General features: G+C 43.4%; 1 protein-coding gene and 1 pseudogene across 1 annotated transcript; one reads left to right on the top strand and one right to left on the bottom strand.

Annotated features, from left to right (window-relative positions):
* The first annotated feature begins 2025 nt into the window (after positions 1-2025).
* Positions 2026-5253, top strand: LOC133931386 (disease resistance protein RGA5-like; annotated as a pseudogene).
* Positions 5254-11116: 5863 nt separating this feature from the next.
* LOC133888076 (protein SENESCENCE-ASSOCIATED GENE 21, mitochondrial-like) lies at positions 11117-11967 on the bottom strand. The gene is made up of 2 exons (XM_062328188.1): positions 11654-11967; positions 11117-11544 (listed from the first exon to the last, which is right to left on the bottom strand). The coding sequence occupies exons 1-2, from the start codon at positions 11695-11697 to the stop codon at positions 11292-11294; spliced, it is 297 nt and encodes a 98-aa protein (XP_062184172.1). The 5' UTR covers positions 11698-11967; the 3' UTR covers positions 11117-11291.
* Between the last annotated feature and the right edge of the window lie 15928 nt (positions 11968-27895).

Consider the following 27895-nt stretch of genomic DNA (forward strand, 5'->3'; position numbering starts at 1 on the left):
GAAGCTAATTCATGGTGCATCTGCTCACCCCTCAGAACCTCAGAACCAGCGGATGAGGGGGTACTATTAGGCAAATACCCCAGTCTAGATATATTTAGATGGTACACTATGGTATTACTATAGCTATCATAGTATCATAACCACCACGTGATATGTAAAGAGGTGAAATGCCCAAAATACCCCTATATATATGATTGTAACATAATATTTTAGAGGCAGGCTGATAATTTCCTCTGCCCCTCTCTCTATAAATAAGCCCTCAAAGGGCAAGAGAGGGAGACCCCAGAGGTTCTCTCCATTACACTGAGTTCATTTATCTCTTGCTCTCTCCTTTCGGCTCACTGCTCATCTCTAAGCTTGAGCCTCCTTTTATGAGTGGGGTTCTCACCGTATCTATTCGGGGCACATTTTCGTATCCCAGATGGTGACGAGCGTGCCTGTCGGAGGGTGAACTCCTGTCGCAGGGATCCTGGAGGATCCCTTTTTAGAGATTCGGCCGGGGGGATGATCCTGAATATGTTCGCCTGAGAAATAAATAGGTATGAATGCGATGGCCGGTGGTGCGGGGTGATCTAATGCGGAAAGGAGTAGATGCACTGGTGTTTAGACAAGTTCGGGCCGCGCGGGGCGTAACACCCTACTCCTGTATGGATACTATAAATGCCCTGAGGAAGTCCCTCAAGGATGTTGCTGGTTACAAGAATGTTGGTCTATCTCAGAGCCTGGGGCTCATTGTTCTTCGGCCTGTCTCGTGTTGTTCACTTCTCAGCTGTTGTTTCTTTGGTGCTGTGTTCTCCCACGCTACTGAGCCGTTCTGACCTTTTTTTTTTGCTCTCTTTTCCTTCTGTGCCGCTGGCTGCTTTAAATACCCGCCGGCAACAGCGTGCCCTGAACGGGAGGGGGAGCACGAGTTCCGAGACACCATAAATGGAAAGGGCATCATCATTTCCTCTGGGCGAAGTGACTGGGGGTAGAAAATGCGTCCCACACCCGGTCATCCGTCACCATAAATGCACTGGCAACGGGCGCCGTAGAGAGAGCCTATCGGGCAGCCGCAGAGCGGCCCGACGTGCCCTCCCTATCTTGTTCCCTTGCCACAGCAGCGCGGCAAACGGAATGCCTCGGCCCTTACGACGTTATCCCGAGATGGACCGGATGGCACGGGATGGGACCCGTGCAATTAATAACCCCACGCCCCTCTGCCAGAACGTGGCAGGAACTGACGCTGAGCGCGGCGGGAGCAGTTGGAGGTGACAGGCTACGCACGCTCTTTAAATACGGCCTTGGGCCTTCGACTGGCTGACACCTCATCGGTGGGCCTCTCGGGGGCCACTGCCAGGGGCTCTCTGGGTCGTTGGGGAACCGAGTGCTCGGGGGTCACTGTTCACCTCCCCGAGCACTCTCTCCCGAGAATGCCCTTTCTTGTCCTCGGGGAACCGAGTGCTCGGGGTACTGTTCACCTCCCCGAGCACCCTCTCCCGGGCACACTTGTACGGATCCTCGGGGAACCGAGTGCTCGGGGGGCTGTTGCTCACAGCCCCGAGCACTCTCTCCCGGAACTTCCTTTGGTGGGTCCTCGGGATACTTGGGTGCCCAGGGGGCCACCGCTAGCGACCTCGGGCACGTTTCTCCCGGTACTTAGCTCTCCTGGTCGTCGGGGGATTAGGGTTCTCGGAGGTCACCGTACACCTTTCCGAGCACTTTCTTCCCGGTACTTAGATTTCGTGGTTCATCGGGGAACTGGGGTACTCGGGAGCCACCGACTGTGGTCCCGAGCACCCTCTCCCGGGACTCGATCTTTTTCACCTTGTGGGAGAGACTCCGCGGGATAGCGCCATGTTCTGTGAGATTCTTAAATTAGATTTGTTATTAAAGATGCTGCTGCACCAACAAATTTTGTCACTCGTGCCATTGTTATGAAATAAATTGTTTATGTTTTGTCAGAAATTTAGTACGCAAGAATCATGCTTTGTGTATTACTAGTAACATGATAAAATTGTATTTTAACTGTTTGACATATACCTTATAGTGATTGATGATGTATGGAAAGCAGAAGCATGGAATATTATCAAGTGCTCTTTCGTGGAGAATAATCATGGTAGTAGAGTTATAACAAGTTAACAACTACAAGTATTGAGTAGCCAAGGCATGCTGTTCTTGTTTCCAGGGATGACCACAAGATCAAGCCTCTTAATGATCTTGACTCAAGGAAATTATTTCACACGAGGATTTTTCTTTCAGAAGATGCTTTTCCTGATCAACTAAAAAAAGTTAGTGATGATATTTTAAAGAAATATGGAGGGGTGCCATTGGCAATACTTAGTGTAGCCAGTATTTTGGCTAGTCATGAAGAGGTTAAATTGAAGAAAACCTAAGATAAGATATACTAAAGTTTTTTTAATTATTTTTTTAGAACAGGGCTCACTTTTACCCGGTCTTCTTTGGAGACCTTTTTTACGGGGAGTGCAGACCCGGGGATCGAACCCCGGACCAGCAGAGACGCTCCCTTGGGTCTTGCCAGCGAGCCAAGCGCTCGTATGCATATACTAAAGTTTTTAGTCATTCAGATGGAAACAAACCCAGCTTCGGGGTGGATGAGACATGTGCTAAATCTTAGCTACAATGACTTATTTATGGATCTTAACTCTTAAGACTTCTATGCTATGTCTTGGTATATTTCCAGAAGATTATAACATAATGAAGGATGATTTGATAAAATGATGGGCCGCTGAGGGTTTTGCCGGTGAAAAGTTTGGATGTGCCCAGGATGAAGTTGTATAAAGTTATTTGAATGAGTGGCAAATCTACGATTTGCCATCGAATAACTACCGATTCTATAATCCGTCATCGAATAAATTTTGTTTACTTCTATACCATCGAATAAATGTTTCAGTTCCTTATATGCCATCGGCTTCCGATATTACCCTCCGCTGTACTATTTATGAACAATATAAACAGTACCCTGAGAATAAAAAAGTCACAAAAAATATGTCGATTTTTATGCACGCTCTATAATTCATAATCAACCCGTTTTAACTGTATTCACCTAAAAATACTGTATAGAATTCAAACTAAAATTCTTCAAAATGTACTACTTTTGTAACTTCTTGCAATTTTTAAGCCTCATAAAAATTTACAAAAAATCTGAGAAAATTTACTAATATTCCTCTAATGTGATGTAATAATTTCTAAAATTATCTCCCGCGGTGAAAAAAATTAGTTCTTTGTAATGCACAGTATTACAAAAGTAGTTTATTTTGAGAAATTTTAGTATTACACAGTATTTTTAGGTGAATACAGTTAAAATGGGTTGATTATGAATTATAGAGCGTGCACAAAAATTGAAATTTTTTTGGGACTTTTTTCATTCTCGGGTACTGTTCATACTGTTCATGAACAGTATAACGGAGGATAGTATCGGAAGCCGATGGCATATAAGTAACTGAAACATTTATTCGATGGTATAGAAGTAAACAGAATTTATTCGATGGTGGATTGTAGAATCAGTAGTTATTCGATGGTAAATCGTAGATTTTCTCTCTAATGAGCTCATTAACATAATCATGATCCAAATAGTTGAGCTTGATGACTGCGGGGAAGTGATGTCTTGTCGAGTGCATGATGTAATGTTCAATTTTATTAATACCAAAATCAACAGAAGAGAACTTTACCACTATAATAAATGATCAGCATAGCACAAAAGGCTCCGTTGAGGTTCGTCGGCTATCCGTCCAAGTCAGATGTTCAGGTTGTGATCATCTTTTGGCAATCATGGCTCTCACCCAAGCTAGGTCATTTAACTTTTGGGGGCTCGCTCAACTTATGTGCTCTCTCTCGAAATTTCAACTTTTGCGAGTTCTTTGTCTTGATGTTTATGCTTCAAAGGATGATCAGTATTATATGTCTAACATAAGCAACTTATTTCGAACTGAGATATTTGAGGACCAGAGGCATTCAGTGCAAGAAACTGCTACCACCGTTGCAAAAACTACAACATTTGAAGACGTTGGAAATATTTGTCGAAGATGGAATAAATATTTTACAGCTGCAAATTCGTAAGTCATCCCCTGCATTGTGGCATCTGAATATTCCAGCTAATGTGAAGTTGGTTGGTGGGATTGGCAGGATGAGAGCCCTTCATACCTTAGCTACTGTAACACTAACAGATGTGGAGAGCATTAAGGAGATTGGTGAGCTAAGCAATCTAAGGGTATGTTTGGTAGAGCTTTTTCTGATTCAGATTCTCTGCGAAGAGTGATTCTCTGAGGAAGTGATTTTGTGGCTGAAAATGATTTTCTAGTGATTCTTTAGAATAAACTATATGAAGGAAATGATTATGTACGGGAAGTGAATCAGAGGAAGCTGATTTTTTCAGCTCCCTAGCTTCTAGTTCATTTCAGAGAATCACTGCCACGAATTCTACTGAGAGAGTTAAAAGTTAAAAACTGTTATTTGGCAGAGCTCCCCTGATTCTAATAAGAAAGTTGCTCTACGAGCTATGCCAAACAAGCTCTAAGTGACCTCAAGCTATGCAGTAATTCATCATGCACTCATGATTTTCTACTCTCCTCCCTCTGCAAGCTTGGCATTTGCAACCTTCAATCTCTAACCATTCGTGCAGAGTACCTCTTTGGTATTGAGGATGTTATTACCCTCCTCCGTGACTTCTTGGCTTGCTGGTCCCCACCTCCGCGCCATCTCCGTAGACTCCATGTGTTGCACTGCCCGTTCTCAGTGGTTCCAAAGTGGATTGCACTACTCGATGAGCTCAGCAGCTTGGAGATTCAAGCTGTTGTGCAGCCAAATGCTGGCGTTGAGGTTCTAGCCAGGTTGGCATCCCTGCTGCACCTTAGAGTGGTTGTTCAAGATCATGTCCCTGAAGAAGGTGTTGTCATCTGCAGCACAGCGTTTCAGAATCTCTAGGAATTTCGGCTCGAGTATAAGGTGCCATGCCTCAGTTAGGCTGGTGCCATGCCTAGGCTCCGGAGTCTCACTATAATTTGTTACACACAACGAGTGCTGCAGGCTAATGACATCCTTGCTGGCATTGGGCACCTGGGGAATCTTAAGGCATTCAAGGTTTGTATTTGCAACCGGAGCCGCATCAGTTGTTCATATGCGTATTACAGTAAATCTCAGCTGGCTCATGTTGATGAGTTTGTGATGTGTGACATGCGCAATCTAAAGGCTGCTCTCCAGAAGGCAATCAGCAAGCATCCTCGGAGGCCTCATGTTAGCATTGAGTTTCTGTAAAATTTTAAATTTATGCTGCCATAAAATACGAGCCAAAATAGTAAGTCCGAATTCTTTCTTGCTTTTCTCCTTTCTTTCTTCTCGATGGATGCTAGACATGTCACCCACCAATATGCCATCAGGGACGCTGCATCGACTGCATATTAGGCTCCGTTTGGCTGACTGAAACGGTTCAAATTCTCGGTTGAATCACCGAATCAGCTAGCCAAACGGGGCGGGATGAAACGATTCAGGCCGAAACCATTTGGTGAATCACCTGAGAATCGAGAAACGGCCCTCCAGTCGCCGCTATTACTGGACTTACCCGATATTACGGGCAAATGCCACTCACCTGCCGTCGCTCGGCCGCGCCGCCGGCCACGCCCGGCCACGCTGCTGCCCATGCCCTCTGCGCCGCCCGGCCGCTCGCTCGCACCCGCCCACGGCCGCGCTGCGCGAGACAGAGGTGGCTGGCGGGTGAGAGCAAGGTTGGTTGGCCAATGGCCTTTGAGACCTGGGTTTTTTGTCTGGGCAATGGGCTATGACTGTATTTGTATTTTTTATATATATAGCAAAAAAAAATTGAATTTGGTCAAGTACTCGTTGAAATAATCGCTGAAAAATAAAAACAAAACAAATGAGGACTAGGGTAAATTGGTCAATTGCACCACCCTTCTCTCTTTCAAGAATTCAAATCTAGTCAGCTAGCCAAACGATTTTCAGAAATAATTCTGATTCATCGAAGAAATGTTTTCAGAAAGAATTTAGAATTGAAACGTTTCCGAGAGAACGTAGCACTTCAACAAAGGGAATTCTTCCTTTCTTTCTGGGTACATTGTTAAAGTAATCAGGGCAGGACTACAAAAGTACTGAAGTTGTTCACAGACTTCTGCATGACATTGGATTGGGTACCTCGACTCCTATTTTAGTATTAACTGTGGTTGTGTAATCTTAGGTTCAAACATTTTCGTCCACATTCCCAAAAACTCTACTGATCTGACAGAATCCATATATAGCACACTGATCTGCAGGACTACAAGTTGACCATGCATCAAGCAGGGAATGAATCCAGGAAGTTGTTTGTTCTTGTTGGTTTTCAGACGAGCACCCAATAATATTTCTAGAGCAGACGGTTGCTTTTGAAGCGGTGTTTTTGCCAGTTACCACAGGCCAGGTCAGTTTCTAAGACATGTTCTGAAATCCAAAGCTTTAGTCGGCTCTTAGGAGTATTATCTCAGGTTCATAGTAGCGTAATGTACTGCTGAAATGTAGAAATATATGGTGTGCTACGCAAGAGAGAACTCTATGCAAGCACGAGGTTATGCAGCAATCAACTAGGAAATAGACTTTACATTTAACAAGCACGATGACGGGTACGAACGATGCTTCACACAGATTGTACAAGTATGTATACAAGTATCGGAGAACTGTATACCAGTTACTTCAGTTTGCGATCTTTCAAAGATGCATTCGAAGCTGTGAAATGCATCTTCAGTGACGTGCATCTTGCAACGACGTGTCGCTAGTGGATTCAGGGCCCGTTTGAAAAGCTCGAACTTTCCTCAAATCGTATGGAATGAATTGTCTCCTATGAAATTTATGCAAAATTCCTGTGATGGTTTTCAACCTCTCAAAGAAATATGAAGAAAAAAAAAGGTAGGGATGGTATACAATATTCACAAGCAGACCTGGCACTCGGGCAACTCAGTCATGGCCCGAGTTTCAGGCCCAGTAGAACTAAGTTCCCTATTTCTCAATGGGCCACAGTATTTTTATAGGCGTGCATTATTTTTCTCAATGAGCCACAATAGGTCTGCTCTAGGCTATGACCTATTCACAATGGGCCACAACACTCTTACGGTCCTGCCTCAGACTATGGCCCGAGTTCAGGACAAGCCAGGTCCGCCCCGTCAATATTAGTCCCATAGTTGGCGAGCAAAAGTGAACTTTTTTATATATTTTTTAAATAAAAAAATTGAAAATACATACATTTGTTTTACAAAATTATAAATATACACTCATGTCGTATGTTGGAATGGTGACAAAGACTTGTCACTTATTCGATGAGTGACATTGGCGTGGGATGTTAGCATGGACAGGTCATTACAACCTATCACATGTTCAATAGGCGACCCTAGTAGGTACCTATTGCCTTTTTAACGATGACAGGTACCTATCGTCTATTGAACGGTAATTAGTACTTGTTTTTTTCAAATGCAATTAGGACTGATTTTAAAATAGAAAATTTTAATTTTTTTTTTAGAATTCATTGCTTTATATATTTGACTTCACAATGCTAATGGAACAATTGCTTAGAGTACTATGCCGCGATGCTGACGGATGACTAAAGTTAGAAAAATGAACCAAAATATAGGATACAAATATAGTAGAATAACATGTGCATAATATATGATACAAATAACATAATTCCTAAACGTGTCCCTGTTTCGGGACGACCCCCCTATGATCGTAAGGTCTTGTGCCCTATAGCCCCATGCTCTCATGTGGTTTGCTAAGTACGTGAGCGGGTCCAATGGGACAACTATCTGCTGAGGCCTATCGCTGGGAGCTTGTGTGCTGAGGTGCACCGCCTAGCTGGTAGGGTCCAATCTCGACAAGCCTGCAGAGCGGGAGAAACCCAGCCCCATGCAACCTAAAGAAATAATATATGTCAGAGTATCTCACAAACACCAGAAGCATGTTAATGGAATGAATTACAAACATGGGGATCCAATGCTCGTCTAACCTCATGAGCTTGTCTGGAACCCGTGGTCAGAGTACCAGGAGCTCATCTGCCTTAATAGCGATCAAGAATGAACGGTGCCTTTCATCCACGCGTGAGTCAAGCAACTTCAGGTGGTCGACAGCCATACCTGTCCATGATCGTTGTTGTAAAAAATTATATTGAATAACAATACAACCATCCCTAAAAACCTAGTTCTAAAGAGTTACACCAATCCAAAAAAACCTAGATCTAACAGTTACTCTACATTGCTGTAAAAAATTATATCGATAGCATTACAACTATCCCTATAAAACCTAGGTCTAAAGAGTTACACCAATCCCTAAAAAACCTAGGTCTAGCTGGTGCTCCACTTTGCTTAAAAACTTATATCTAATAATAGTATAACTATTCCTATAGGTCTAAATAGTTATACTAATAAAAAACCTAGGTCTAACAATTGTTCTTTTTTACTCTAAAAATATATATCTAATAACAGTACAACTATCCCTATAAAATCTGGATCAAAGAGTTACACCAATTCCTAAAAAAACATAGGTGCAATATCACTAAATCCTATATCTGATGTCGAACCTATGTCCACAACTAGATATGATGGCTAATATAATTAGTTTGTAAAAAAAAATAGTAAGGTTAGAATATTTATCTCCAATACTAAAAAATTCTGGCAGGACGGCGCCACTCTCCTCTCCTCTCTCTCTTTGTGTGCACCGGTGAACATGTCACCCGTTGAAGGGCAACATGTTGGTGGCCGTGGACTCGTCGACTATTGGAAGGCTAGTCTATATTTATAATTTTTCAAAACAAATATATATTTATAATTTATTATTTAAAAAATAAATAAATAATCCATAAAAGTTGCTACCACCGGAAGATGTAATCATTGGGGTCTTATATGACTTCTTGCATATTTGTACCAATATAAAAAGCACATGTATAGTAAAACCAACTGATCTTGGCCATCCACTTACCTTTGATCATACGACTCGCATTGCTCTAATGACATTGCACATTCCATCAAGATTAATTTAAAAATCTCCCAGCAATTACCAATTACTTTGCTTCAATAATATCACATTTTATTTAGAAATACAAAAAATTAGCTCCATCCAATCAGTCTAGACACAGACATACTTCTATAGTCCCATCCCCTCCACGCCCACCTCCACCATCCTGCACAGCGAGGACCAACACCCCCTTCTCCTCACACTCTCTCCCACCTCCATTGCTTGCCGCCGCAATGAGAACCCCAGCCACCCTGTTCGCCCCCGCCTCCGTCGCTTGTTGCCACATCAATCATGGGGTGCCCCCTTCTTCTCTGCACCAATGCGGCCATGGCAATTCTCTTCACGAGTGCAGGCACCATCACGATGTAGATTGATTAACATATAGATATATATGCATTGGCATGGAATACTTGTGCTCCATAACTCTATGGGGTACTGTACAAACTCTTTTCGTATAAAGAAATAATATTAGTGAATAGAGCTTCAGATCTGCAGTATTGCACAATATTGTCCTCGTACATTGTTCTGTGATTGTTACGCGTTGTTGCTTTGGGAAGGTCGTAATTATGTACTTTTTTTGTCACGTGATCAAACTTATTCATCTCTGCGTGCACCCCTAGTTACAATCTTAAAAGCACTTTCTCATTTGCTTGCTTGGCCTCTAGCTCTATCGATTCATTCATGGCGGTAACATCATCTGATACACTACTACTTTTCTTTTTTGTCCTTGTGCTGCTTTGCTTCTCCTCATGTGCTGCCATGGCTCCAACGCCCAGGCCCAGGTTAGTGCCTGGGGCGGCTCCCCGTGAGGAGCACTGAGGGAGTGCAGGTTCTTGGATAGGCTAGAGGTGTTGGAGCCGCTGATGAAGGTGCAGTCGGAGGCTAGCGTGGAGTACTTCGAGCACTACGAGAGAGGCGAACGAGCAGCTCCGCTGCGCTGACGTGTTCCCCATCCGTCTCGTTGTCGTGGCTCAGTTACGATCATATAAGTTATCGAATTACGATCATATATATTTGTAATAGCTGACATATCTTGTGGATCGTAATTATACTACTTTTAGATCATAATTAGGGGTGTGTGCAGAGGTGAATAAGTTACGATCATATGACAAAAAGTATATAATTACAACTAAAGAAAATACTGTTACAACTATATATATTTTTAGTAGCTAACATATCTTGTAGATTGTAACTATATTGTTTTTACGATTATAACTGGGTTTTTATGATTATAACTGGGGGTATACACAGAGATAGACAATCAAGAAGGTATCAAGTTATGATCATATATATTTATAGTAACTGACTTATTTTATAGGTATAACTATATTGTTTTTAAGATCTAAACTGAGGCTAGCGTAACAATCGACTATAATACACTAGTGACATATTCCTTATCAACCGGAAGTAGTGAAAAAAAAAATTCCTATACTACTCTCTTTTTACTGAGAAATGCGAAATAAAAAAAGTGAAGTAAGGGTGCCCCATAGATATTTGATCTTGCCTCCTGTCCCCCCTTGTTTCAGGGAAATTTTTGATGAAAAAAAGGAACGATGAATTTATCCATTCATTGAACCCTAGTTCGGGACTGACGGGGCTCGAACCCGCAGCTTCTGCCTTGACATATATATATATATATATATATATATATATATATATATAGGAAAACTAGTATGTACTCCTGGGTGTATGTACTCCCACCTCTCATATACCATTTTTACACATGAGTTATACTTCTTTATCACTTTAAATATACTTCATTAGTAATTATAAGATACTACAATACAAATCCCACGAAAATTTTTATGAAATTCCATGATTTTTATCTTAATTTGCGTATATACTTCTTTTATGTATAAAAAAGAGTATATAGCAAAAATGAAAGGCTAACATTGAATTTTTTTTCATACAACTCATATTGGAGTATCTTAGAATTAGTATTAGAGTATACTAAAAATGATAAAAGAGTATAAAGTGTTTGTTTAGGTGGTATATTGCATGTGGGAGTACATACTCCTAGGAGTATAGAATAGGTGTCCTATATATATATATATATATATATATATATATATATATATATATATATATATATATATATATATATATATATATATATATATATATATATATATATATATAGACACACACACGAAAACCTAACGCAGAACCACAGCTCAGTACCGACGATGCAGTTATTACTATGATACGCGGCCTCGTAGGTCGTATCAACCTCTAGGCCAAAGCGGCCTAGCGATCAACCACGAGCACGTATCTTGAAGCATAATGAACGAGCTCGATTGATTGATTAATCAGTTCACGGCGGGCTGCGCCAGCAACTTGGCGCGCAGCTCCGCCGCGTCCACCTCCTTGGCGCTACCCGCCGGGCGGTAGTACCCGGTCACCGGGTCCGGCACCCACGCCGTCTTCTCCTCTGCCGCGGCGGCCGCCATGTTCACGTCCTTCTTGCCCATCGCGCGCTTGGCCGCTACTGCCGCCACCTTCTTCTCGTCGGTCCTCCGCCCGGCTCCCTTCACCATGGCCGCGGCCACGGAGTACCCCCTCCTGCAAAATCACGTCACCTAAAATTCGTCAATATAAACAGCACTAGACAGGACGAAGACTTCAAGCATGCACGCATCATATGCTTCATATCATGGCGGGATTGACTGACCTTTGTGTGAGAAGGCTGACACAGCTTGATGCAACTCTGTCCATGGAGTCAGGACTGAATCGCAGCTCTCTATAAGCTCTCTTCTCTCTCTATAAGCTTTCTTCTCTCTTCTCGATCTCTTGTTTGAGACGTGAACGTGATGAGAGATGTTGCAGGGCGGATTCTTTTATAGAGCTAGCGGGAGACAGAGAGCAGGAGACGGAAGGGGCCAAATGATGATGGCCACGGGATTAACGAAGGCTCTTGGAACTTGTCCAAGGGGCAAGGCCAGGTGGCCATACAAACCAAGAGAGCTGCCTCGACAAGTGTAGCTCCGAGAGCCGGAGCCGAACGCACTTCGTGGTAGATCGTCTCGGCTGGGATCTGGATTCCCGGAGTTTGTGGGTGCGAATGCGTGATTGCGATGTTCGTTTGGGGCCGGCGGCTGAGTGGAACATCGCTTGGGGCGGGCGGCTGAGTGGAAGGAAGAGAAAGATATGATTTGTGCGTCAATGATGATGGCGTCTCCGGCCTAGAGAATCGATGGCGTCTCGATGCGGACATGGCTTCTTTTCTCCGCGTCTGGATCTTCTCTGCACGGCATACTTTGGGTCATCGAGAGGGAGCAAAAGAGGGGTAGGGTAAACAATGAAATGTGAACTCTGTGGGGAGTTTTTTTTTTCATTCCAGGTAATGTACACGCACAGACCACCACTACACACTGACGCCACAATCACACTCTTGCGAGTGCATCTCTATTATCTTCATACAAATTCTCACACTGAAAGCACTTGCGTGTAAATTGCAGGCACAATCTATTTGGGAATTTTGATCATATCAGAAGCATGTCTCGCTTACTTTTTTAGGTTATAGGATTTGCATCTTACGGTGAAACCATTAGTAGTGTTGTTCAATATTATTTCGACTTTAAATATTGCAAAACATCATATGGCACACAATGCAACATCGACTGAACGACAAGGAAAATTCAAACGGTTGAAAAGTAACAGTTCCGAGATGGTATAGATTGCCAAGCTCATAGCTGGAACTGTTTAAAGACTCCACCGTTTACGGAGAAAAGGAGACGCCTCTCCACCAACTTCTCAAAATAAGTGTTCTCGTAAAGGAAGCTAATCCCTCCAAGCAAGACTATTATGGCAAAGCCCTATTGAGAACTTATGTGTTGATATTTTGATAGCTTTCACTCAACCTTAAACACTCTCCACTTTGGCTCTTCGACTCGTATTGTAACTCTTATTCCTTTCGGTCCGAAATAAGTAGATATCGACACGGTTTATAAAATACAACTTTAACTACTATTTTTTATTGTAGTATATTGATTAACATAGCAAAAGTATACTATCATAAAAGCACTTTTCGAGATAAATCTATCCGTATCATTTTTAAATATTCAAACTTAATATATAAAAATAATTTGTAACTAAAGTTTGAAACAGCTGATTACACAAAACTCAAAATAACACTTATTTTAGACCGAATAAAGTACTATGTAATTGGAATGCAGGAATCCTGCTAGAAAATTATCAAAGACAGTGCAATTCCCACAAGAATCTTATGAAACCATACGTTCAGCACCATCGGAACCACACAGATGGGGAGTTGCCACAAAATATCGGAGAGGAGGCCAAATCGGTGGAGGGCAAGTTGTGTTCAGAGAAAAAAATTTCCAGCCGGCCGGTATATCCGATATATCTCATTTACCAAATCTATTGGTGTATCTCGGTAAAAAATACTGTGTTTACTGATATATCCGATATATTTAATATAAATCTTATTTACCGATGACCTTAGATAAATTTTATTTATGGATAAAAAAACACTGGTTGTGTTGAGGCTGGATTCCGTGAGCAGCCACCTGGTCCATGTGGTAACGAACTTATCAAAGCTGCTTGCTTCTCCTCGCAACCTTCTTCACGAACGAGTCGGAAGTAGTTGACCTTTTTTTTTTGGGTACTGCAGCTAGTTGCCGAATATTGTGGCCAACCTCTAAGCGCCAACACGGATCTAATGAATGAACGAAGCAGTGGAAGGACAAACGCCGACAAGGATAGCATCAGAGAAAAAGGCTCGACAGTGAAGCCTTTTTGTTCATGGACATCATGAGGGAACCTTAGCTATATATGAGGACTGCTTTATGGTCTGCAGAAGTAAAATAGCTTCAGAGAAAAAGGCTCAACAATGAAGCCTTTTGTTAATGGACATCATGAGGGAACCTTAGCTATATATGAGGACTGCTTTATGAGTAGTGTTTTTTCTTTTTGTTTGATCATACGCATCATGCGTAGCGAAAGAAAAAGTAGCAGTCCAATTCAGAAGTACATAGAACGGCTACCGAACCCAACTTATGGTTTGATTTGGACTCTGGAGTTGTTTCTGTATTGATAATATATACGTGCAAAAGGGGACATTTCAGCTGCTATATATATCTTGTGGTCGAACTGAAACAGGATCTGGATATTGACACCTAGGGAAATTGAAGTTCCCGGCATTCTAAGTAAGCATAATCTCAGAAACATTGCGACTAGGACAGCGGTTCCGAACCAAACACAAAAGAAGATAAGTGCTTGATTCATATATATAATACGAATTATGGAGTACACAAAAATGATATGTGGAAAGCGAGAGTTGGCGGAGGCAAATATCAATCTGCCCAGATAAAAATATATCAATCTGCTTTGCTAATTTTTATGCTACACGATAACGTCAAGAATGAAAGCAAAACCTCGATCTATTCTTGATTTTATACAGAGTTGTCAGGTCTGACATTGATATATCGCTTTCAAATTCCCAAAAGAAATTATATATGGACTGCATCTCTCTCTCTGCCCATTTTCTTTTCAGCCAAATGTATTCAGAGAGTGACAGGCAGATAGAAATCCTCATCTCTTTGTCGCGCATTTGTTTTGAGACTGTCCCTCCAAGTAAGCGTGTATTAAATTTGAAGCAATTTATAAACAAGAGAGATAGAAGAAGTTTATTACGACTAAAAGATTCAGACATGCATGCATGAGATGAGACTGACAAAAATTCAACCAAATGCATGTACAGTTCAAAGGATCAGGCATTGACTGGTTTAGCTATGTTAGCTGTACGGATCGACATCGAAGGTTACGGATCCAGCCCGAAATGTCAGCGCTGTGCCATGCTATATTTTCAGCCAAATTATATATGGACTGCATGTCTCTGCGAGACTGCGACCTTGAAAGGGCCGTGTAAACCTCATCTCTTTGTCGCGCATTTGTTTTTGGGACTGTCCCTCCAAGTCAGCATTAATTAAATTTCAAGCAATTTATAAACAAGAGAGATAGAAGAAGTTATTACGACTAAAAGATTAAGACATGCATGTATGAGATGAGAATGCAAAAGTAGGATGGGTAAGGCCGACTTAGCTAGCGCCAACCCTCCTCCCTCCTCCTCCTCGCCCTCTACATCTGCCCCCTCCACCAACTCTCCCCCCTCCGCCTCTTCCTCCTTTTTTATGCTTCAATTTCTTCTCGCTCATGGCGTCTGCACCGGGTTCCTCTCTCACCACCGGGGGAGAGGGGTGCTCCTCCCCTCGCCTGATCCGCAATCCGGCTCTAGATCTAGCTCGGCCCCGGTGCCTCCACGCCGCCAATCTACCAGATCTACCATTCATTCCTCCCTGCTCCACGAATCCGCTATTCAATGGACGCCTACCCCCCGGTTGGGCGCTGGGAACCTCCTCGGTCTTAAGCAGAGACGGTGAAGTCAACCTCTCAACCACCACATTCACTCCTTTATGGCAGTCGATTTCTCCCTCTGGGTTGCCGTGTGCGTGAGGACAATCATCATCCCCCCTACAAAATAGGATGTCATGGCCTCCTCCTGCGCACCAGTCACGTCGCCGCCCAGGCGGCCATCACTCCTCACAACATCGCCCAAGGCTTCCTCCTCATCATGGCGCTACCACGTGGCCTTCCCCCTCGGCTATCAAATCCGAGCATGGATCCCCCTCAGCCATTGATGTGTGGCCGACGACAGCTGGCCTCCCCCCCCTCATAAATCTCCCCCCCCCCCCTCATAAATCTCGTGCTCCTCCCTTCGAAAGAGTGCCTAGAGAAGCTTGCTACCGCTGCTTGGCTTTAGACCACCACGCGTCACAGTGGATGCAGCAAGCCCACTCCCCTCCACCCGCTTGATGCCTCCCCATTTCCCGTGCCGCCTGGTTCTGCTTGGCAAACCTAGTCTCCGTCCAGATGAAGATGGCTGCCTCATTCCGCTTTCCATTGACTATGCTCGAGAGTTCAAGGAATGAAAGGGCTCGATGCTTGTGCTGTGAGCGCTAATCCTTCTTGTGGTAAGTGGCGCATAGCAGATTGAAGATGTGGTGCTCGACATACTCTGTCTTTGCCGTGGCGATGTCATGGTTTCCAGCCACTACCCAGAGCCGTACCTCATCAAGTTCGAGCACAAGAGGGATTGTGCCCAAGCTCTTGATCTGAGGGTGATGAAGCGGAACAGTGTTCATCTATGCCTATGGCCATGGAGGAGCCTCAGCTAGGCCATGGGCACCGCTTTCTTCTTCGCGTCCAGCTCTGCTTGGAGGGCATCCTCATCCACGCGTGGTCACATGAGATCGTGGAGAGAATTATAGGTCGCACCTTCTCCCTGGAACACATCGAGCCTGACGGGCTCCACTCGGCGGACATGAGCATCGTCAACCTATGGGCTTGTACGACGAACCCGAGCCACATTCCGAAGGTTCTCTGGTTGACTTTCACTCAGCAATCGGCTATGGGCTCCTCTTTCTTGCAGGTCTCCACAACCCTGATAGAGAGGTGGCAGTACGGAACAAAATTCCATATCCTCATCCACCTTGACTCAGTGGAGGACTTCACGGTGTCCTCCGTCTATCTCCACGACCAACTAGCAACCCTGATGGCAGGACCCCTCATGAACAAATTCACGTGGTTCTGTGGGAAAATCGATGGCGAACCGGTGCTTGATTGTGTGTCGTCCTTTGTGGACCCTCCTTCTGGGGAGGCGGTTGGGGTGGGCCAAAGCTTGCCCAACCCTCGCAGTGAGCACTGCCCGAGGGATCAGCATTCATTCGAGGATGACCACCTTCAGCCTCATGCCCGTCGTCACCATCGGTATGACTCCGACAGAGCTGGGCGAGCTCGAAATAGTTAAGGTGGCAGGCTCTTTCGTCATGACCGCACGAGGGAACCCCTGTGATACAAGTTGGGTGGTGACTAGCACAATTAGGATACAGGACATTGCCACGCTTCAATGCTTGTTGGCTCGCCAGAGCTACCGACTAGGCTTAGGCATGCTTGTGTGCCGGCCTTGCGCGTGGCGGCCCTCAAGGCAACAGGCTCTCCGGTCGATGAACCCTTGGTGTTACACGGGCTCCATATGACCTTCGCGGCCATGCTACCTGCTCCTGGTGCTGCTGGTCCTGAGCGCTTGGCCGACCCGTCTCCTTGCATCGATGTATCGGTGCTATCGACAGGATGTGCGTGCGTCATCACCGCGAAGGCCTCTTTGGCACGTAGGTTTTATGTGTGGGAAGATGTTTGCAAAAATTCGCTAGAAGGCGCTCGTTTAAAATCTCTTTTGAAAATGGTTCAAAATTAAAATGAAAAAATAATTTCCTAATTCCTAAAGCTTTCCAAGCCTTTTTCCTCTCTCAATCCGGCCCAAACATCTCTCCCTCCCCCCCTCCTCCTCTCCTTTCAGTCTGGCCCGGACCGTCTCCCCCTCCCTCTCTTGCTTGGGCCTCGGGCTGGCCTTTCCCCGCGCCTCCTCCCTCTCCCGCGCGCTGGGCCAAGCCGGCATTTCCCCGTACGTGAGCCCGCTGCCTCTCTTTATCATGTAGGCTTGGCTTGAACCGAGCTGACCCATTGGCATCCCTTCTCCCTCCTCGTGCTAGTTTCCCCTTCCACCACACCTCTTCGCCGGCCGCCATGAATCCAAGCCCTCCCGCACCCGTAATGGCCGAATTCGGAGCCTTAACTCCCCATCAATCTCCACCGCTCTCCCATCTCTTCAATTCCTCTCTCTATTGCTCGATTTAGTGAGGAAAACCGATGGCTTTAATGGCCATGACCGCCATCCCTTTCACCTCCGTGCCCCAGCCGCTTTGCTCACCCGCGCGCCTATTTAAGCCGCCCTCCACCTTTGTGGCGAGGTTCCGCACCCCAGCTACCCTCTCACGCCCCGTTGTCTCGCCCATAGCGCCATCGCCGCTCGTGTCTTCTCCGTCTCCAGTGAGGATGCGCCGCCGCTGCCTTTCTTCGTGTTTGCGCCATCTCCGGTTGAACTAACCCCCTCTTCAGCGCCGCAGGATCCTTCAGAGTCAATCCCGCGGGTCCTCGTCGATGTTCGGCCACCGAAACCCCTTCCCCAACGCTGCACCGACCGCTGCCACCACCATCACCGTCGTCCGGTCGCCTCGCCCCCGCTCCGACGCCGTTTTTGCTCAGGGTGAGCTCGTTGTCGCCCCTCTCCATGTTCCGCCACTCATTGGATCTCCTTGGCTGCTGGAGCACCGTTCTGGCAGCTCTTCGACCGCTCACCGCCGTGCCAAGCTCCACCGACGCTGCCGACCCATGGTGGACCCATGGACCGAAGCTTTTCTCTCGGTTCATAGTCCATAGGCCTGGTCCACCCTCCTTTTTCCGATTTAAAAATATTTCAAAATTGATTTATGATAAGGTTTTTAGTATAAAAATTAATTGTTTATTATCTAAAATTAAGTAAAATTTGTAGAAAGCCCCTAGAACTTCAAATGCTTATAACTTTTTGCTCGTAGCTCCGTTTTAGACAATTTTTGTGCTCAAATTCTCGTATAGTCGTGTAGAATCTTTTTATAGGGTTTTACCTAGTTTTAGTACTATTTGGTGTACTGTTCTTAGTAGTTTCTCTTATTTGCTTTTCTAGTGCGCCAATTAGGAGGTGAGCAGTTCCTGAACTTGCAAGACCAATTTTTTGAAGACTTTGAGCAACCCTCCGCTGAAGGCAAGTGTCCTTCAATATATTGCTTCTATTTTAGGGTGCATATGTTGTTATTTATATTTCATTGCATGCTTATCTTAAATGAAATCCTAGATTATGGTTTACTAGATTTTTGTATGATTATCCTTGTCATCATTGATGAGTCATGGGATATGAAGGGTAGATATACTAGTTGCTGTCATGGTTGGGGCAAATGTTAAACTTGACTAATGTTTATGCAACAAGAATCGGGTCTAATAGTTTTTGTAGCAACATGGTATAGGGATCCTAACAATATGGTTGTGTGATTATGGTGCGGGAATGCACATTTGCGAGGAATGCACAGTTGGTTTGTGGTTGTTCCTGTGAGGGAACCTAAAGACCGGTTCTTGAAGCCTGTAACCAAGTGAAACCACACAACCATGATGCTTATATGTGTATGGCTTGGCCAATTAATTAGCCATCCCTCCGATTCTGTGGGCACTAGTGGATGGTCGAGTGGCATAAGAGGGGGCTTCTGCAGTGATGGAATCACTATTAGCGGTGAAAGCTTAGTGGGTGAATACAAGTCAGCGGAAGCTTTGTAAAGGCCTTGTAGTGAGACCCCGACTCCACAACCTGGAAGTGTGAAGCAACACAGGAATCACGAGTCGTGGGGAAAGCTGTGCAAACTCTACAGAGTATCAAACTGATCGATTAGCCGTGCTCACGGTCATGAGCGGGCTTAGACTTCTTCTTGATTAGTTGGGATCAGGGTTTTGGGTATGGATGGTCACGTAGCTGGGTAATGAAATTACCTGGTGAGTTTTGATAGTCGTATGGAATCCGATGAGTTGTTCTTCTTGTTTTGGTAGTAAGATGCCTGTTGTTGGAGTTATAGGTCATAGTTGCTTAGTGCAGTTAACCAGTGTCTAACCTTTTCTTGACTTAAGCCCTATACCATGATATCCCTACACTTGCGGAATGCTTATTTTGCTGTATGCTCTTATGCCTAGATGGTGGTCATGGATCATTGTCAACGAGACCATCTTTTGCCTCTTCAGGTAAATATGTTATTCGGAGTATGTATTTGATATCATTTTGTTGAATTCTATCCGTATCAACTGCTTGATCCAAGGACTGATACAGAAGGCACAGGGGAACCCGAGGTCAGGGTCTAATAGAGTGGTATCAGAGTCATACTTGGTTGTACGTCGTGACCTTAGCATGAACATTATTTATACTTTATTTTTATTACAAACTATTTAATGAAAGACTCTTCCTTGCCTTATCTACTTCTTATTGCTCTTACCTTACCTTGACACTGTTGCCAAACTTGTTGATTCCTCTTTACCCATCTCTTCTCAAAACTTGAACATGGAGAACCCTAACAAGATTAGAGCTTGCACAAGGAGTTGTGTCAAGCATTAACCCTAACACCTTATCTCTATCGTAACATAGCAATGGAAAATTAATTGTGATTGTTTGCATTGTAGTGTTGGCTCTTGTTGGTTGTTTGTCGCGTGTTTCTCGGTTGTGTGCTCTTGTTACACATCTACCCAAATTGTATCCATACTCATCATATGCTTTGTAACACCCCGGTTCTCAACTTTTGCAATTTTCTAATTTTTTTTCCTAGAGTTAATTAGGGTTTAAACAAATAGAATAGGTCAAAACCTATTTTCTAAAATAAATCCAATTTGACATAGGATATATTTTGTTTGGATGCATTAATGCTGGAATAGGCATTTAGGGTTATTTGTTTTTGCTTAGTTTTGATTTGTGGATTTTGTTTGAGTTTGATTTGAATTTCGAAAGGAATAGATTTCAAAAAGGAAAGGATAAAAAGAAAAATCCTAAACTCTCTATCTCAGCCCAAAGCCTAGTTCTAACCCGGCCCGATTTTCCCTCTCTACCTACCGGCCTGGCCTGAGCTGGCCAATTCCCTCCACCTCACCGCTCTCTCCCGCATGAGCCGCGCCTCGACCCAGCGTCCGCTCACCAGCCTGCTCCACCTGCTGTAGCCGAAGGCACCGGCTCCGTTTTCGCCACCTCCCCACGTTCATCGTCTCTGAGTCAACCTCAACACCGCTGCCGTATCTGAGAAGCACTCCCGCCATTGCTGTGGAGTCCTGCCCCTCCCTGAGCCATTTGCTGCCTATATAGGTCCCTATCGCCCCTAGTCGCCACCTTAGTGGAGCTCGCCGCCGCACCATTCTAGAGCTACCTTGCCTCACTCAAATGACCCATTAGACCTGTCATCGCTCACCAAAGCTTGTGCCATCGTCAGTTTGGCTTCCTGGCCGTCAGAGCTGCCTCCCCGTCGATCTCCCGAGCTTCTCTGCCGCCTTCGTCATCACCGCGCTTCTTCCCGAGCTGCTCCACCCGCGGTAAGCCCCAAAATGACATCCCCTCGCCATTCTCTCCATGTTCCACCACTCGCCATCGCGCCCCGTGGCCAGCGATGAGGTTCTGGTGACTTCCCCGGCCATGCGTCGCCGCTGTTCCCCTTCCGCCGCCATTGGTTGCCTCACATCCGGCCACTACCCCTCTCAGCGGTCGGATCTAGAATCGACAGGTTAGAGTAGATATTAGAATACCCATTCAGTAGCCAATCACAAGCCAACACATCTCCCTTCTAATCCCAGATAGCTCCTTTTGCCATGTCACCCTGCCACATTAGTGCCACGTGTGCACTAAGCCAACAGATTTGCCTACGTGTCAGTCCACGTGTTAGCCTAGTCAGCCTCTGCGAAATAAATAGGATTTTTAGTATAAAAATAATTCCAAATAATCTTGATAATCGGCAATTTTGCAAATAAACCCTTGAACTTTTCTATTTTCACAAAAGGCCCCTATCTTTTTATAGTTTAGTCCCTAAACTTTCCATAATTACAAATAGGACCCTCTATTTTTACAAAAAGGTCCCTAAACTTTCTGTTTATTTTAAATCAAGTCCTTTTCTTTTTCATATTAAATCCTAATCTTGTTTTTACCGTAACTTTCTCGTCCTAGCTCCTTGTTCAGCGATTCTTGTACCGTTTGATTCGTTTTTTAGAGCTTTATCTTTCTAGATAGGTTTTATCTTGTTGTTCTTTTGTTTTGTATTTTGTTCTTAGTGTGTTTTGTTTATGTGCTTATCCAGTAATTGTGCGATTAGACGTCAACACCCGGATCAGTTTGAGGAACATCAAGACCATGACCTAGAGTACACCGAGCAGTAGCAAGGAGAAGGTAAGTGTCCTTGATCATCTTGAACCTATGTTTTTAAATGTTTTATTTTACAAAATTGCATGCAATGTCTGTCAACTTGATGGGTAGTCACCTATATTAGGGTTTACCTAGTTCTTTCTTTACATTCCTTAAAGCCTAAGAGGTGGTTAACATGAGTCTTTTTGGTAGAATTACTTAGCCATGCTGTCAGGATGTTGGGTAGTGTCATATACATGATTAGTGCATATATGCAATGGTCATGGTGAACTTGATATAGTAACATGGAACCCCATGACTTGGGCAAAGAGTTGATAGGTTTATGATGGTAAGTGTGGTGGGCTTGTAGATTCGTTCCAAGTAGTTGTCTCTTTGGTTAGGATGGATGTAACATCTGTTCTCTTTGGTTAGGATGGCAATAACATATGTTTCATCCCTCTCTCTGCTGGTTATTACCCTGTTGAGTTCTTTGCCCAAGTGTCACATATAAGGACTGGTTCGTAGAGCAACAACCCAAGAAATATCGTACCAATCATGAGACTGATATGGGTAAGGCTTAGCATATCGATTAGACACATGGCTGGCATTCGTTGGAGTACCAGGACCTAATTGATGGACTATGCTTCATAGTGATTTCCTGGCGGTACACCACTAGCGTGTGTTGAGTGTCTTGCAAACACGATAATATAGATATCACGACTCGTGGCTAAAAGTTGGACAACATCTGCAGAGTGTAAAACTATTATAACAGTCGTTCCCACAGTTATGGGAGACTTGGATCCTCACATGATTAGTTGGTTATGGTTTTGGTTATAGGTTGGTGGCCTGGTGATGGTTGGATGGTTATGGTTGCGGGCTGGTTAGCCTTGGGTAATGTATAATTGTTGGGTTGTTGGGTTACATTCACTTAATAATGGTTTAATGCTTTTGAATTACATTACTATTTTTTACTCGCATTTATACAAATATACCATGTGTTAGCCTATTCTTGTTGAGAGCCTACATATCATTATTTTCCCACACTTATTGAGTACTCCATGTGCTCACCCTTGCTATCTCCCACAATTTATATGTTGCTTAGTGGAGGACTTTGAAGATTTTCAAGATGACGATCTGGTGTTCTAGGAGCGTGTCTTCCAGTCGGTGCCTGTGGAGTCATGTGGTCACCGATGCTTTCGTTTCGCTGCCATCATTTAGTCGGTATAGTTTAGCTAGTAGAGTTGATTTAGTGAAGTCTTTTTGTAAGAGTTAAATGGTTGTAAGTTAAAGTATTGCTTTTGCTACATCACCTGTGATGTCCTTATGTGTGTTAAACTTCCTAGGTATACATAAGCCACATTTGGTTTTATCCGTTAAAACTGAGTGTGACACCCTATCCTTGAAGAACAGAATGCTACTAGAAATGTCATCAAAGAAATCAAATGAAGATGATCAATACCTAGAGCTTAAAACCTAGGCAATAGAACTGGAAGCTGGAAGTAGCCCATCCACAAAGTCCGTACAAGACATCAACAATTAGGCATGCGATAATGTCAAACCAACTGAAGAAGACAATCGTGGCATTGAAAGCAATCTAGAAATACAGGAAGTCCCTGAAGGACAAGAATTGAGTAAGGAACAAGAAAATCAGGACAATAATAATGAACAACACATGACACTGGCACCCATTGCTAGTGACTTTCTCGCAATAATGGCCAATCAGACCCAACTGATGCAGACAATTGCTCAAGGACTCAGTAACAGCAATCAAGCTCTGCTTCTAGGAAATGCTACCAAGAATGCAGAACTAAGACAAAGAGAAAACTTAGTGCCCAAAGACTATCTTTGTTAGAGGCTATGCATAATTCAAAGAGGAAATAAGAAAACTAACATGCTATGCAGAATGAAGCCCCAGGATCCACCTCTAACCAAGCAAATCCAGTTCTCCCCAACCAAGATAGTGGAAAACTGCAACAGGAACGAACTTTGAAGATTTTAGACCTCAACAAAATCTACTACAAGTGTTGACAACCCAACCATTTCATAGAAAGATGTCCAACAGTGACCCAGTGCGACACTCAAGGCACACGAAAGCTCTGCTATATTTGCAAGGATCTAGAACACTTCGTAAGGAATTGTCCCAAGAAGTAACTGACTGTTGCATCAGCCCACATCAATGAAGTATCACCATCAATAAATGGAATGACTATGATGATCATGTAGACCCTTGGAAAGGATACCCATAACCAGAAACTGTGGAGTTAGTGGATATCAATCACAATGGATACTCCAGTTAGTTCAACTTGTCATTGTTCAGCCTACCTTGGAATTGTACTTTTGTTCACCCTTCAGAGAGTGTCTCCTATCATGAAAACACCGATAGCTGTAAAAGTCTTTTGAAATCCGTGTACTTAGAATAAGTATCAGATATCTTTTGAACACCGTATATTGGAATCTTTTTAAGTGTGTTAGTGTTTTTAGCAAACCCTACGGCCCAGGAAAGAAATGACAAGTTATAATCTTGGAATTAAGTGATTGGCCATCAATGAGGCAATGTAGCCTATGAAAATTGGAAGTTTACCTTAGCAACCCCATGAAAGATTAAAGAAAGCATCAATGACCTAAAACCTGAACTCACAGAAGTTTGCAAAATTTCTCTCGGAACAAAGTTTTTGTAGTATGGAAATGACTGTAACTAGAAGTACTCCTGGATGAACGGCCCAATAGCCAAAAGACCCAATCCGATGATAGTAAAGGATCTACCTGTATATATCATAAAGGAACTTCATTGGACATGACTTAGGACAAAGTTAAGCATGAGGACCAAGCTACATGGGACACCTAGATACTCATGGCAAATGACAAACACTGTTGCTGATCGAAAGGTTTAAACTGTGTTTTGGAACAACATCGGATTAGTATGAGAACTGTAATCAAATCTCAACAAAGGACAAAGTGGTAATCCATGAATAGACAAATGACTATAGTGCCGTATACTCTATGAGACACCTGGAGTCAGAACCATTTTAAGTGGGGTAGCCCCATGCAACTTGGAAAATTGTATTGTGGGAATATTTTTGGACAAATTGATGGAACAATCAAGCATAATCATAGCCTGCAAAATGATCTTTAGTGCTCCAGCAGTGAAGTACATGATATAATTTCAAGAAATTCAGTGGAATTGGATAACTCATGAAGTACCTTGGACATGTTATAAACCTGTAGTCCTTATGATACGTCGTCTCAAGGTTTTAGATGTATACCCATACAAGAAGGAAAAATCAAAGTTTCTGCATCAATGTAGTTGAAGCTACGTGGACGAGTTTACCCAGTATATGATTTGGAAGATAATAGCGGTAGTGCACGCACTCGAAGTATGGAACGCTATCCAAGTTGAAATAAATGCAAGAACTATATGGATAAGAGAGCTTATCTTTTATGAAACCTCCCAACCCACAAGTAATTCAGATATAGGAGAACAAGTGGCTACGATCAAAGAGAAATCCTAAAGTGGCTAGTTTTGTCAGAAAAGCTATAAGAACACCCAAAGAAAAGGACCCCATTTTGATGTCAGAGAATAAAGGCACCTAGAAATTTCTCTCAAGGGCAAAGAGACTTCAGACCCAGAGAAAAATTAGCTCCCGAATATTTTGGATGTGGTAGCTCGTCTAGCTAAAAAGGACAACAGTTATGTTTGACAAGTATCATGAAGTTTTCGCACAAAGTTAAAATAACAGTTGATCAAGAAGAAGATCCGATGGAAGATAGTTTTTTTTTCCTAATCCCTTCTCAAAACCTTGTTGGTGATTTGACCTAGAGACGATCACATATGCGGAATGGATCTGCGAATGGGATTTAATGTGATTAAAGGTCCATTAAGGTTTATAGTCATAATGGGCTTTAATGTGATTAAAGGTCCATTAGCATGCTCTATATAAGATGAGGCAGGAGCCATGGGCACACTAGTTTGGTCACTAAAAACCCTGGCCACCACCTCAATCCCGAGCTCCCTATGAAACCCTAGCCAGGTGCGTGGTGCTAACACACTGTGTACGATATTCCATCCCTGTATGTGTGGTTATTGTAGAGGCGCTACTGCTATTGCAGCACTGATCTCCTTGGCACGATGATTGCGGTGCTAATTGTGCTCTGTGGTCGAGGGGCATAACGCACCCGCTTAGGGGTGGTCGAGGAGAGCGAGCACCTGGTCATTCGATTACTTCCTCTTCATTGCTCGAAGCTGGTCGAGGAACACGCGACGCTACTTAGAGCTGGTCCAAGACGTGGTGCCTGTGGTTAGAGCTAGTTGAGAAGCATGACTACCTGCTTGGAGCTGATCGAGGAGCATGACCACCTGCACGGGGCTAGTCGCGGATCTGATCAAGAAGCTGCTCGAGGAGTGTGACGCGCACGACATTGGATCAGCCTACTCCAACTCTACTTCCGCTGCACTACACGTCAAGTGGTAACGATTTATGATCTCCTACTTTCATGGTTTCCTGAGTGAATATGGTAGAAAAAATTATTTTTAATCTAGCGTAGCCTACCCGTTCCCCAACAAACCTTTCGAATTTGGGGACGAGATCCCCTTTAAGTGGGGTAGAATTGTAACATCCTGGGTTTTAGTATTTTAGAATATAGCAAAATTAACTCATTTTTAAAAAATCTAATTATTTAAAACAACATAAAATCAAGAAAATATATATTTGAATATATATACTTGTATATGTATGCACTCAAATATATTATTTTGGCTAAGTATTCCAAAGAGCACCAAACTAAATTCTACTTTAATGCATGTAACAATTTGAATCATATGCATTTTGGTTTATTTGCTTGTATGGTTCTTTGAGTGGAGATTTGAATTCGAAGGTCCCTCAAATTCAAATATATTTTCTTAGATTCAATTTAGTAGGAATTCAATCAAATTCAATTATTTTGAATTCAAACCACACTCAAATCCCGAGGCTTCAAGTTTAAATCTTTTTCCTAATTCAAATACTCTTATTTGAATTAATGCCAAACTCAATTTCAAATCTAACTTCAAATATTCTTTTTGAATCAATTTCAAATCCAAATCCTAATTTGAATTAGTACCAAATCATATCCCAAGCCAAATTTATTCAAATTGTCATCAATTTCGTATTCGAATGCGAATTCAGATCATTCGATATATATTCAAATGCTTTCCAATTTAATCACTTCGCAAGTTCAATTCAGTTCATTTCACATTGATTCAGATCAAGTTCTAAGTTTAAGGCTCATATATAATCCTCGCTCCAAATAATGTCAGTTGCTAATTCAAATTCAATTTAAATTACGCCAATCTAATTCAATTCAAGTTATTTTATTTGAATTCTCATGAATCCAAATTCAATTGAATTACCTCAACTCAAATCAAATTCAATTTATTCAATTTTATGTATTATAAATTAAATTCAAACTTGAATACATTCATTTGAAATTGTCATTCAAATCTCTCTTTCCTCTCACTCTCTGCTCTCTCACTCTCTGATCTCTTCTCTCGGATATTTCTCCCTTTTTGCTGCTACTATTCATGTCGGTTACTGTCTATCAACTCAAAGTCTTCACCTTGTTCCTTGTGCCACCAACCTGTTCCCTGGAGCTGAGTCACCGCGCACGCTGCCGACCGCTTTCACACTGTAACAGCAACACCACTGGCCATCAGCCCCCTCCTCTACTCCCCTTTTCCCCCTGCTAGAGATCATCCCCCCACGCCATACATACAAACACATCAGACACAGCATCATAGAAGTAGCATCAACACGATCGTGCACCATGCCATGCCGCACCCTTTGCTACCGCAGCACCTCATCCCGCATCATCGCCGTCCGTCCATGATGAGCACCACCACCTCCCAACTCTGCTCTGTCTTCCCCCACCCTCCTTTGTTCTTGCGTCGTCGTCCCACGCACGCAACTGCTCGGCTGCTCACCACGCTACGCTAGCCCTCGCTGCCAGCCATCACCCGCTCGACCACGTGTAACCTCCGGCACCACTGGCCCGCGCAGCACCGTATGTATATATATCATTCTATATATGATATCATTTTGTTGAATTCTATGCATATCAACTACTTGATCTAGGGATAGG

The sequence above is a fragment of the Phragmites australis genome, chromosome 1 (genome assembly GCF_958298935.1).
Source record: "Phragmites australis chromosome 1, lpPhrAust1.1, whole genome shotgun sequence".
NCBI lineage: Eukaryota > Viridiplantae > Streptophyta > Magnoliopsida > Poales > Poaceae > Phragmites > Phragmites australis.

Coding starts and splice junctions, on each gene's coding strand:
- LOC133888076 (XM_062328188.1), bottom strand. CDS start 11,697: ATGGACAGAGTTGCATCAAGCTGTGTCAGCCTTCTCACACAAAG. Junction 11,545..11,653: donor GTCAGCCTTCTCACACAAAG/GTCAGTCAATCC, acceptor GTGATTTTGCAG/GAGGGGGTACTCCGTGGCCG.